The sequence below is a fragment of the Miniopterus natalensis genome, chromosome 12 (assembly GCF_054644295.1).
Source record: "Miniopterus natalensis isolate mMinNat1 chromosome 12, mMinNat1.hap1, whole genome shotgun sequence".
NCBI lineage: Eukaryota > Metazoa > Chordata > Mammalia > Chiroptera > Miniopteridae > Miniopterus > Miniopterus natalensis.
The window spans coordinates 57616686-57629064 of record NC_142092.1 but is presented as its reverse complement, the minus strand read 5'-3'; the positions used below and the strand labels follow the sequence as shown (position 1 = coordinate 57629064).

At 44.1% G+C, this 12379-nt stretch overlaps 1 protein-coding gene and 1 long non-coding RNA gene across 2 annotated transcripts in view; both read left to right on the top strand.

Annotated features, from left to right (window-relative positions):
• LOC148091861 (uncharacterized) overlaps positions 1 to 8168 on the top strand; it is a 47753-nt gene extending 39585 nt beyond the window's left edge. The window contains exons 2-3 of the long non-coding RNA XR_015715417.1: positions 3508 to 3665; positions 8108 to 8168. This is a non-coding gene — a long non-coding RNA (uncharacterized LOC148091861). The remainder of the gene's footprint in view (positions 1 to 3507; positions 3666 to 8107) is intronic.
• A 1925-nt stretch (positions 8169 to 10093) lies between these two features.
• The window catches only part of SVEP1 (sushi, von Willebrand factor type A, EGF and pentraxin domain containing 1), a 127103-nt gene continuing 124817 nt past the window's right edge, over positions 10094 to 12379 (top strand). The window contains exon 1 of the mRNA XM_016213672.2: positions 10094 to 10710. Within this exon, the coding sequence (XP_016069158.2) occupies positions 10180 to 10710 (531 nt within the window). The 5' untranslated portion in view covers positions 10094 to 10179. The remainder of the gene's footprint in view (positions 10711 to 12379) is intronic.

The window sequence follows — 12379 nt, the reverse complement described above, 5'->3', positions numbered from 1 at the left end:
TCCTCACTCCCATGCTCCAAGGGCCCTTCCTTTGCCTCTAAAACTTGTTTCTTAAGCCCATTTCTTCTAGGAATTATGTCTTCTACCTCTGTGACTTACCAAATAAATGTTCTCTTGCAAAAATTTAAAAAAAAAAAAGAGAGAGAGAGAAAGTAATCTACTCCCAGTGCATCTCAGAGAAAGGCAGATCGAGAAGGGGATAAACGACTGAGTAAGGAAATATCAAGCAAACGGAAAACAGTGATGTGGACGGTGATGCTTATATTAATTATTATTATTATAATAAAGTTTAAGTGCCATTCAGACACAGTGAAATTCAAGATAACTCTATTAAATAAATAAAGGCTAATATGATGTTGTTGAACTTATGAAGTTACCTTGTTAATAAGTGTATCTTTATTCACAGAGATCATATAACTATTATGAACATTTATGCATAAAATTTAATGTATTACAAAAATTGTAAGTGAACCCTAAAAATACAAATTGTCAAAGAATGACTTTACCAGAATTAAACATACTTTCAGTCTTGAACAGATGGAATATATTAAAGAGGGAATAGAGCATTTGGCTAATGCATACAATAAAATTGATTTATAAGATAGAAGAATTTATATCTTACAACCAAAAATGCTTACTTTTCTCAAAATCGAATGGTATGTTTCACTGTATTCATATATTAGGTCACAAGACATTTCAGTAAGAACAGAAGATGTACAGTCCTGTTTTTTGACCTCCATGAAATAAACTTGGGAATTAATTTAAAAATAGGTTAACAAAACATATAAACACTGGAGTTAAAATAATAACATTAAAATAAAATAAATCACCTCCTTCAATAATTTCTTGGTCAATGAGGAAATAAAAGTCCAATTATATGTAGTTTAGAAAATAATGATACTACACATGAGTATTAGCTAAAACTATACTCAAAAGAAAATTATATCTGTAAGAGCTTTATTTAAAAAACAAAATAAATGAAAACAAGTGAACAAAGGATTAAGGAACTACAAAGTAAATTGTTCAGGATAAAAGTGTAAATTAATGTATCAGAAAACAAAGGGTACAAGTGTTACTTCTCTAAAAATCATGAAAAAATAGATAAAATTTCCATGAGAGTAAACAAGAGAAAAAAAGTAAAATTACCAATATATAACATTAGAAAGAAATTAAATAACACCATACATATGGAGAAGCATATAATGATTGAAAATGTATGCTCCTTAAATCTTTATGTTAATAAATTTAAAAATCTACATTTAAATGAAAAACAATTTCCTAAGAAAATGTAAATGACTGAAGCTTTCCTAAGAAGTATAAATCTTCACCCTGACCGGTGTGTCTCAGCTGGTTGGAGTGTCCTCCCGTAGGCCAAAAGGTGGCGGGTTCGATTTCCAGTCAGGGCACGTGCCTAGGTTGCAGGCCTGGGGCCTTACAGAAGGCAGCCAACTGATGTTTCTCTCTCACATGGATGTTTCTCTCTCTCTTTCCCCCTTCCCCTCCCTCAAAAAAATCAATAAAATTTTTTTAAGTATAAAATTTAAAGTGAACAGATAACCTTGAAAGCATAATGGAGGAAAATGAAATTATTTAAAATATGAAGTCATGACTCTAATTCTGAGTAAGATGGAATAAGTGTGCTCTACTCTGTGGTACTGAATGCAAGTGTAAAATCTGTACAGGGGCACGGAGCCGCTATTTGAGGGCTCAGGGAAGTGAATAGGAGCAGGTAGCGTGGGGAAGAAGATGGGAATCCAAAATGCCACTGAGCCAGTGGATTTACCATTTGTTCCCCTCAAGGGCACCGGAGCTGAGTGTGACAATGTGAAACCCAAAAGGAGGCCAGTGCAGGCAGGGCGCTTCGGGCTCGGGCTCGGGCTCAGGCTCAGAGAGGGGGGCTTAGAGAGCGGGGAGGAGCGAGTGCCTGTGCCTGTGCCTGTTTGTGTTTGTGCCTGTGCCTGTGCCTGTGTTTGTGCCTGTGCCTGTGCCTGTGTTTGTGTTTGTGCCTGTGCCTGTGCCTGTGCCTGTGTTTGTGTTTGTGCTTGTGCCTGTGCCTGTGCCTGTGTTTGTGCCTGTGCCTGTGCCTGTGTTTGTGCCTGTGCCTGTGCCTGTGTTTGTGCCTGTGCCTGTGCCTGTGTTTGTGTTTGTGCCTGTGCTCGTGCCTGTGCTCGTGTTTCCTCTCTGTTTTCACGCTCTCCAAGCCCAGGCAGTCTCTTGGCAGCAGCAGGGCTGGCGGAGGCTGCCAGGTGACGGGAATCTCCGGGAGGCAGGACTTGGACAAGGAACCATTGTCATCAGTGGACTTGTAAATCCAGGAAGACAGGGCAAAAAGTTCCTGCCCTGCTTTCGACCCCAACACAGTCGCAGCATTTCCAGGGGAGTGGGGTAAGGACGGTTCAGCTTTGGGCAGAGGACTGAGCAGCGGAACCCCGGATGACTGCGGAGCAAAGGTTTGGGACTTCGGAGTGGCTCGCACGTGCAGCTGGTCCTCACCTAGCACACGGATAATCCGCCGAGCAACCAAGCGTTCCTGAAACAGATGGAAAACGATTCTTCCTAACAGAGATACAAAGGAGAACCAAACGAAAATTTCCAACGGAAAAATATAAGCAATTACGAACTTACTGAATTGGTTCAAGAGTAGACTAGAGGTGGCAGAGAGAGGGGAGTACTCTCAATCTAGGATTATACAGACTGTAGCTACGCTGTACACAGATGTGCGTGTGTACACACTCACACAGCAGCGCCTCTGGAACCCTCATTCATTCCTCCGTGAATGAGCAGTGGTACCCACGCCACTCTGGAAAGCAGTTTGGCAGTTTCTCATAGCATTAAACATACTTTGCCATACAACCTAGTCATCCCACCCCTGGGGATTCATCCCAAGTAAATGAAAACTTAAGTTGACGCAAAAACCTGTATACAAGCTTACATGAACCTTAAAGTTATTATGTGGAGTGAAAAAAGTCCAAAAATTATATACTATGTGATCCACTTAGGTGACGTTCTCGAAAAGACAAAACTATGGTGATGGGGGACGGGTCAGCGGATTGCGAGGCGTGAGGGGTAAAGGGAAAGTGTAACCCGAAAGGGAGTCTTTCGGAGCGATGGGATTGTCCTGTATCCTGATTATGGTTGTAGTTACAGGAATCGGTGTATGTGTTTGAACTCGTGTACCTGTACACACGAAAAAAAGGCAAAAAGTCATTTTTACTACATGATAATTTTAAAATAAAATTTGTAAAGTAACTATAGCTCTAGCTATCTCCAGATGGAAATGCAGGGGCCTAGTTTGTCAATAGGAAACTGCCTTTACCAGTCCGCTCATGTTTCACACACCAGTGGGAGAAGGAAATGGGATAAAAGTCAAAAGACTGTGCCTTTAAAAACTGATTGCTATTATTTGTTTTTACAGTAGTGTTCAAGATCACAAATGGAGTTGGGTTCAAGCCTTCACCTTGAACATAATGCCTGGAAATATAGATAATACTGTTATACTTTTTACAGGTTGATGATGATCGAAGATGAATACATGGAGCTCCTATTTCTAAGTGGACACAAAGGCTGGTCCTACCAGTGAATCTAAAGGGCCCGTCAATGAATGTCCTTCTGAAAGAGATACCATCTCCCACAGCCCAAACTGGATCACAAATTCAAGGATACAGGTAACATTTGGGGCACACTTCTTTGTGGATGACTGTTTCTAAGGAGGTAAAAGAATGGTCACTATGAACATAATAGCCCAAAGAGGGTCAGCTCACCAGGCATTCTAGAAACTATGGGTGCTTTTTAGTACCACATGAAGGCACTCAATCCATGTGCCTTTCACCAGTTCAAGATGCAAGTCCTGCTGAGTTTAGCCGAAGATAACCCCAACTGTTGTTTGGAAATGTGCTCATGGTGTTTAGATCTCCTGGATAAGAACAGCTGCTTTCCTGAAGACAGTGTCTTTTTATGTGAAAAGGGAGGCAAACAGAGTAGATGCAATGTTGGGTCAGGGCATGATCAAGACAACCCACCCTGGGCGTGCACCACCCCAACACAAGGCAGAGGGGATGGTGTGGTGTGGCCTGTGGAAAGCACATATCTTGGGGCCATGTTTTTTTGAAGTCACATGTCTGAAGAGATGCATTTCACTATGAAAAGCGATCCATTATTAATGCTTGTATATGACAGATGAGGGGAGGGGTATCAGGAGTGGTTGTAACAGGCTGGCACACCCTCCCATTAAGCCAGAAAGGTGGACTGGTTGGATGATAATTTCTGAAACTGGATTGACTGACACCGTTGTGTGGAGTAGACCATCAGATCTGAATGCCCTTGATTACTTCCTCCAGGTTTATTCAGAGGAGATCAGTAGCCAGATTAGCTGAGGCAGTAGGTACATCATAGATACAAATGCAGGGACTGACACACATGATGTGTGAATGCACCACCTTCACTGCAAGGATGCATTATTAGCAAAAGACAGAACCTTGAACATGCACTTCAATGTAATAGCTAAACATGTATTTCCAGACTTTATGGCCTCAGAGAGCTCTTTCTTCACCTGTGAAAATGGAGTGACCATTATATTTATGTCAAGATTTATGGCAGGATTAAATGAAAGGAACCACATAAAATGATGTGTATTTCTAAATTTATATGTCTCTAGTGTTAAGACCAGATTTACAACGTTCATTTTTATTTATTCCTTTTAAATTATATTCACTATCATCACTGGGCTTTTCCACCATGAACTCCATCTCCAGGTAATTCTACTTAAAGAAACATACAGGGTGGCATGTTTTCCCAATCTCTGTACATGGGGGGAATGTCTTAAATTCACAATAGAAAGATACTCTTATAAAGTATAGTCACAGAGAGACCTCTTCCTCTTGTCAATACTGCTTGGTGCTATGATTCACTAACACTGTGTTGTAGATTTAAGAGCCAAGCAAGACTATTTCCAGCCTCTGCTCCCATTTCCTGGACTTGATTCTTGACACCTCAGAGCGCCTTTGCCAGCACCATTCTCTGCTTTCTCCCTCAGTCCCTGCATCTGCCCCCAAACACAAATTCATCCTATTCTTTTACAGAACCTGCCTTAATGTGGAAAGGTGGTTGCATTGAAGGGTGGGGCGGAGGCATCTTAAAATCGCTGGTAACACCACGCTCGTGCTTTAGAGCCACTATTAAGTAGAGTAAGGGTGACTGGAACACAAACTCTGCGATACTGCGACAGACTATCTAATAACCAGGATGGCTTCTAGTGACTGATGTACGCTGGACAAAGGGATGAGGCATGCCCTGGGCAGGATGGAGCAGGATGACACAAGATCTTATCACGCGCGCTACTCAGAATGGCGTGCAATTTAAAACTTATGAATTGTTGATTTCTGGAGTTTTCCGTGTGATATTTTTGGACTCCAGTTGACTGTGTGTAACTGAAACCACAAAGAGTGAAAACGCAGATAAGAGGAGACTACTGTACACATTTCCCCTCCCACAGGAGACTTCATTACATGGGATGAAGGCAGGGTCATTTTTCCAATTCAGCTTCATGCTGTCATTTTAATACCTTTAGATCGCTTCGTCAATCTTAGTTTTTGGAATAGTGGAAGTCTGTCCTTTTTTGTGTCTGCTATTTACTGTGTTAGAGGCCAGGGTTTCGGACCTCAGCAATACTGACACGTTGCACTGCATGATTCTTTGTTGCGGGGCCTGTGCAGTACATAGTAGGATGTTTATTCATTCCTGGCCTCTCCAGCAGAGGCCAGTAGCGCTTTAGCCCCACAGATGCCTCCCAACATTGCCCAATGTTGGCTGGGTGGGGATGGGTGCAAAATCACCCTCTCTTGAGAACCAGTGCTTTAGACTAGAAATTACGGTGGACTAGAGATTGCTGGGGAGCAGTGTGAAGACTGGAGCAGCAGGCTTCGTAACATGCAGGCAAAGCTTCTCTAGGTCCTCTCTCTGTCACCATGAGTACAATTAACGTAGGCCTGACTGCTCAGCGCACTGGAAGTGCACAATGTTAATTACATTAGCCTCATGCACTAACCCCTAGGGATGTTTCAGAATTATCTAGGAAGCTTAAAATGCACCTAGACCCGTGGAAGCTATCTCAAAATACAGGGTGTCCCCCAAAACATACACACAATTGTCTATAGAGTCTATTGAAAAAGAAATATGTTTTAATAAACACTGCCTTTATAATTATTCAAAGTGTGTATACATATTTTTGGGGCACACTGTATTGTTCTTTCCATCACTACTTTAAAAATAAGGCGTTTACTAAACAGTTGATAAATGATGTTAAGTAATGTGATCATGAAGAAGTATCTACATTACTACATGACAAGTTTAGCTTTTAAAAATATTTTGATAACAGTATTTTAATATAATTGGATGTTTTTGTGCCAGAAAAGACAAATATTCCAGAAGGGCTGCAATGAAAAATGAAGAAAGGACTAATTTAATCTAATCCCCACAGCTGGTCACTCACAAACTTTTGCTAGACTCAAGCACTATAATTCACCAGGGTTATATGTAAACATAGTATGTTATGTAGTAAATATAAACTTACTCTCTCAAACTCAAGATCATAAAGTCCTTGTAGAAAGTGATTCATAAATCTTCCTACAGGAATCTCCTAAATTTTACGTCAGACTTAGCTTCCCAGGGTTTTGTCTCTGCTTTACGAACTCAGCGGTCTCCCCATTGTCATATGACTCAATATGGTAATTATTTGTGTTCACCAAATATTTCTAGCTCTCTGCTTTCTGGGAATATGGTAGAATTGTACTTCCCTACTTCCTTTGGGGTTAGACATGGTCATGCAACTTTCCTTGGCCAATGAAATGGAGCAGAAGTGATCTACATTGCCTTCGGAGGTAACCTCAGGAGGCAGTGAGCAATTCACTATGTCCTGTTTTCTCTGCCATAGCACTTATGAAAGCATATACTGAGAAAATAACCTCCCTGACTACAGGTGTGGGTTTATTAGCCAGGATCAAGTTCAGCTGAGTATGACAGAAAGACTCAATATAAAAGGGATAGGTTGGCAATCTGAGATGAGTCTAGTAGTTCTGCTCTCCGAAGTCTGTAGGAACCCAGGCTTTTTCCAGCTTATTACTCACCTATCCCTAGAGTGTGACCTTCATTCTCAAGGTCCAAAATGGCTAGTGCTAGAGTTCTGCCATCACATTCATGTTCCAGGTGGAAAGAGAGAGCAAGGGATAAAAGGGAAGATACGACAGATAAAAGATAGCAGCTGCCTTTTAAAGAGGTTTTCTGGAAGCTGCCTCACAAAACCGGCACTTATATATTATTCCCCAGAATCTAGCCACATCCACCTGCAAGGCTGGCTGAGATGTGTAGTCTTTCTCTCAGGCCTCTTTGTGCCCAGCTAAAATGCAGGAGCTCTATTGCTGTTCAAGAAGGAGGAACCAGAGGTGGTGGGTAGGTGACTAGGTGTCTCTGCCACAGTGAGCGTATGACCTAAGTTAAGACAATTATAATGGCCCATCCCCTCAACCCCAGTCTGGGTTAAGGAACAGGCATCTAACCCGTGCCTGCTCTAGTGGAGTTCTTCAAGGTGGTGCTACTGCTACTGCTACTGCTGCCGGTGGATTTTGCTAATTTTTTTAACTTGAGCTCATGAGAAAGAATCTCTCCTTCTCAGATCATAAATCTGAAGACAGAGACTAAATCTAACATACAAAGAAAAGCAGAAGCAAAGAAAAGCCCTAAGTAGTTCCTGATTTTCTTTTCCAGGACTTTTTGAGATCAGTCTAGCCCTGCCCTTTCTCCAGTTTAGATATGAGCCAAGAAATCCCTTTTTCTTTACATGAGACATCGAGTGTCTATTTCTTGCAACCAAAGAGTCCTGGAGCAATCTACCTCCCTGGGCTTTCGTGGGGAACACATGAGCAAGTACATAGTCGTTGCCATGGGGCCCAGCACATAAAGGTTCCGAAACATTCACGCTTGACGACGTATTTGAAATAACACAGAGTAGATGAAATTTGAACAAACTTCCTCCTTTTTTAAAGTCTCAGCTCAAATGAGGCCTTGCTCACTTCCCAGGAAGATTTAAACCTTGCTTCCCTTCCCCTTCCTGCAGTCATCCTACTGCTTTGTGGTTGTTTGTGAATCTATGGTCTCTTCCGACATCCCTTGAACCCCTGGAGGACTGGAACCAAGTCGTACTCGTCTTTAAGTCATCAGACTCTAATCCTCTGGCACAGTAGATAGTCCATAAATATTGTTAGAAAAATAAGGATTTGGAGAGCATTCATCATTAAAGGTGGCAAAATAGCCACCAGCATTTGTGGAGTACATGCTCTATTCCAAGCGCCGTCCTAAGAACTTTATGTTTTTACGATTAAATCTTCCGATAACCCTTTATACACTATTACTATTCATCGTACAGGTAAGCCACGTGATGTCACGTTCATACAGCTAGTGAATGGTAGAGCCAAGATTTCGTCCCAGTCAAACGGATTCCAGAGCCCTAACATTTCAACTGATACACTGTGCTCTCTCTCATTGAAGGAATTTCATTAAATATAGATGGAGTTAAATCATCTTATAGTAGAGACAGGAGACTGAGATCACTGAATTCCATCATGAAATAGATGCGAAACTGTAGCCAAGGACTGGAAGTGACTTAGTTCAGGTGGTTTATATAACTCCAGAGGCACATCCGCACAGGACTCCTGCCTCCCAGCTGGAAGCTTTTCACCAAGGACTCCACCTTTTATGCAAAGTGTGCTCCTTCTTTGTACTTGCACCAATCCTTTAGGATCCTGTTGCGCTCCCAGGTGCAACTTGGGTTTCAAAGTAGCTAAGTGCCGGTACCATTCAAAGCCAAGGAAATAGCCCTCTAAAGGTCTCACCTGCTGAAACAGACCATAAGCACATGAGGGGGGGCTGGGGAAGAGCGACGCCAACTCAGTCCAGATTTCAGCACAAACTTCATGTCCCGGGAGAAGACTGCCCTGGCGTCTCCAAGGTCAGGTCTGCCTACCTGAGCTCTCCTTCGTCGCACTTAGCACCCTTTGCTGTGATCATGTACATTCTTTGTGGAATATTTGGCTATTTGTTACCCTGTAAGTTTCCTGAGGACAAGATCCATGTCAATTTTTGTTCCCCTTTCTAAATTCCCAGTGTCCTGGCACATAATAGGCACCTGAAAGTGTTTGTTGACTTTGGGTGGTGGGCACTCAGTGCAATATACAGACCACGTATCATAGAAATGTACACTCCAAACCTGTATGATCCTATTAACCAATGTCACCTCAATAAATTAAAAGAAATATTTGTTAAATAAAAAAGTGGATGAATAAATAAATGCATGACTGAAGCACCAGGCAAATCATCCCTATGGGGCAGATGCACCCCATATATGGTGTGATTCTAGGGTGCCCTCAAGAGTCTACACTCAGACACATAAAGGGCCAGAAATCCCCACCAGGAAAGTCAAACAAACATCTATTTGGTGAAGGCTTTGGGGCACCGAAGGGGGGGCGGGAAGAGACGCAGAAGGTGAGCAAGCAGTTTTCAAAGGATGCTTTCAATTCCCCGGCCAGTCCGTGTGTGTTTTCCTCTACAAAGTGTTTCCAATTACTGTGGCACTCTTGGTATCTGGATCCATCTCCAGTGAATTCCTCTGCAGCTCCTGCCAGACATATGGGATCAATCAGGGCTTGGGCGCTGGTGCGCTTGCTGCGGGAATGTTGACAGCCTGACAGACGCGGGGTTCTGGTGTCATGGAATCTCCGAGCCTTGGGCTTGATCCCGGGAGGAGAACGCGAGGGGGAGGAGAGAGAGGGAGGCAGAGACCGAGGCAGGCAAGCGGAGGGAGCGGGAGACGGAGCGAGGAGGGAGAGGGAAGCGGGAGATTTTTCTTGACTGCCCCCTTCCCTTCAAACATTTTATAGGCTTCGGGGAGAGAAAGGAGGAGGGGAGAGGGAAGAAAAAAGACGAGGAGGGTGGTAAAGAGGCCGTTCCCTCCCCCAGTCCCCGCGCAGCCGGAGGAGTCTGGATTGTGTCCCCAGTGTCAGATGAAAGGGCGCTAAGGCTCCCTGCCGCCCCGCGCCCGCGCCGCGCACGCCCTCCAGGAGCCCGGCCGCCGAGCGTCTCCGCGCCGGGGCGGTCCCTGCGCTCCCGAGCAGCCGCTGGGTCTCCAGCGCGATGTGGCCGCGCCTGGCCCTTTGTTGCTGGGGTCTGGCGCTCGTTTCGGGCTGGGCGACCTTTCAGCATCCGTCCCCGTCGCGCAATTTCAGTTTCCGCCTGTTCCCCGAGGCCGCGCCGGGGCCCCCGGGGAGGTTGCCCGCGCCGCCCGCGCCCAGCGAGGACGCGCCCGAGAGCAAAGTGGAGCGGCTGGGCCAGGCGTTCCGGCGGCGCGTGCGGCGGCTGCGGGAGCTCAGCGGGCGCCTGGAGCTCGTCTTCCTGGTGGACGAGTCGTCCAGCGTGGGCCAAGCCAACTTCCTCAGCGAGCTCAAGTTCGTCCGCAAGCTGCTGTCCGACTTCCCCGTGGTGCCCACGGCCACGCGCGTGGCCATCGTGACCTTCTCGTCCAAGAACAACGTGGTGCCGCGCGTCGACTACATCTCTTCCCGCCGCGCTCACCAGCACAAGTGCGCGCTGCTCAGCCGCGAGATCCCTGCCATCACCTACCGCGGCGGTGGCACCTACACCAAGGGCGCCTTCCAGCAAGCTGCGGTAAGGCACCCGCCCCTCCGCGCCCTGCCCTCGCTCCCGCGCTCCCCACCTCCCGGGGCCTTCCTACCCACCACCCAGCTCTAAGCCGGAGTTTCACCTTGGGCAAGCCACCCCCTCTCCCCCTGTCCCCACGTCTAGTGTTCCCATGCACAAAATCAGCCATTCCACCTTCCTATTGTGGTGGGGGTCCTCGGGCTTACCTAGACGGCAGGTTCCTCACATGGTCATCTTTGAGCACCCGCTTAGGAAGGTGTCTTTAAGATGCTGTCCTGGTGCACACTTGTAAGAACAGACCGGGTTCAGCCTGGAACAGGTGAGTGCGTTTTACGAAGTGTCCCTAAAGAGCGGACATGGCATGACCCGAGTGTTACCCCAGTTCTCTCATAGGGTTGCTGTGCTTTCAGTATGCGGTTCACTGCACGCCCTCTGCGCCCTTCACAAGATTTTTAGCATCTGGAAGGGGAAGTCAGTTTCAGATGATGAGCTATTACAAAATCGAACTTTTTATGATTACAAAGTAGTACATACTCAGTTGTAGAAAATTTGGAGCGTATAGAAGTGTCTGACACATAATAGCAAGCCAATGCTTATGGCAACAATGAGACGGAAAGGAGGAAAAGAAACATACTATAATCCCGTCACCCCTAAACAGCCACTGTTTACATGGTGTTGAACATTTGCCCAGTATGCACATCTGTACATGCTTCCACATTGGTGCCTGGCCGTGCTGTAGCCTGCATTTTCCATTTGTTATGTCATGAAATGATCTACATTATACTATGTATCTGATACAGATAGTCCGTATCTCTATTAGTTTCGTATCATTCATTTGGATACCTGTGTCATAGTTTATTTTACCTGTCACCTTTTGTCAGACACAGTTTTTTAATTAAGTTATAATAAACACGCAGATTTTTGGACCCCTTTGATTACTTCTTTAGGAAGAATTTTTATAAAGTTTCTGCACAAAAGGATATGAAAATTTATGATTTTCTCAATACACATTGCTAGTTCTCCCTTGGAGGGCCGTATACATTTATGTCCCCACCAGCAAAGCACCACAGCAGTAAGTTTGCCACGTGGTCACCAATACAACATATACTATTGTTTTTAATATCTTTGCCAATTTGATAGGTGGATAGAGGTACCATTTTAGCAAATTCAATTTTTATTTTTTTTTTAGTTTTGTTGAGGATGAACACTTTTTTAGTATCTTTACTGGGCATTTGTGCTTTTCCTGCTCATACATTTTGCCTGTTTTGCAATGATGGCACATTTTTTTCTTAATGATTTGTAAAAGCTCTTTACATAGTAAGACTGGTAACTCTTTTTTTGTATATGATGTACATGTTTTTCCAGTTCGCTGTCTTTCACGCTGGTTCATTGCAGTGTTGTTAGATGGATGATTTGAGTTTTTATTAATTTAAACCTACCAAACTTTGTCCTTAAGATCCTATATTTGCTTGTATTCTTAGGATGGCAGAGAAATCATTTTCCGTTTAGCACTTTATGTCACCTGGAACTTATTTTGGTGTGTGGCATGACAAATATGTCTCATTTTATTTTTTATTAAATGGTTAACTGGCTGTCTCAGCACCATTTGTTTAATAGCCATTCATCCTTTTTGAGTTTAATTGAATAGCACTTTTACCACATGCTAAATACTTAG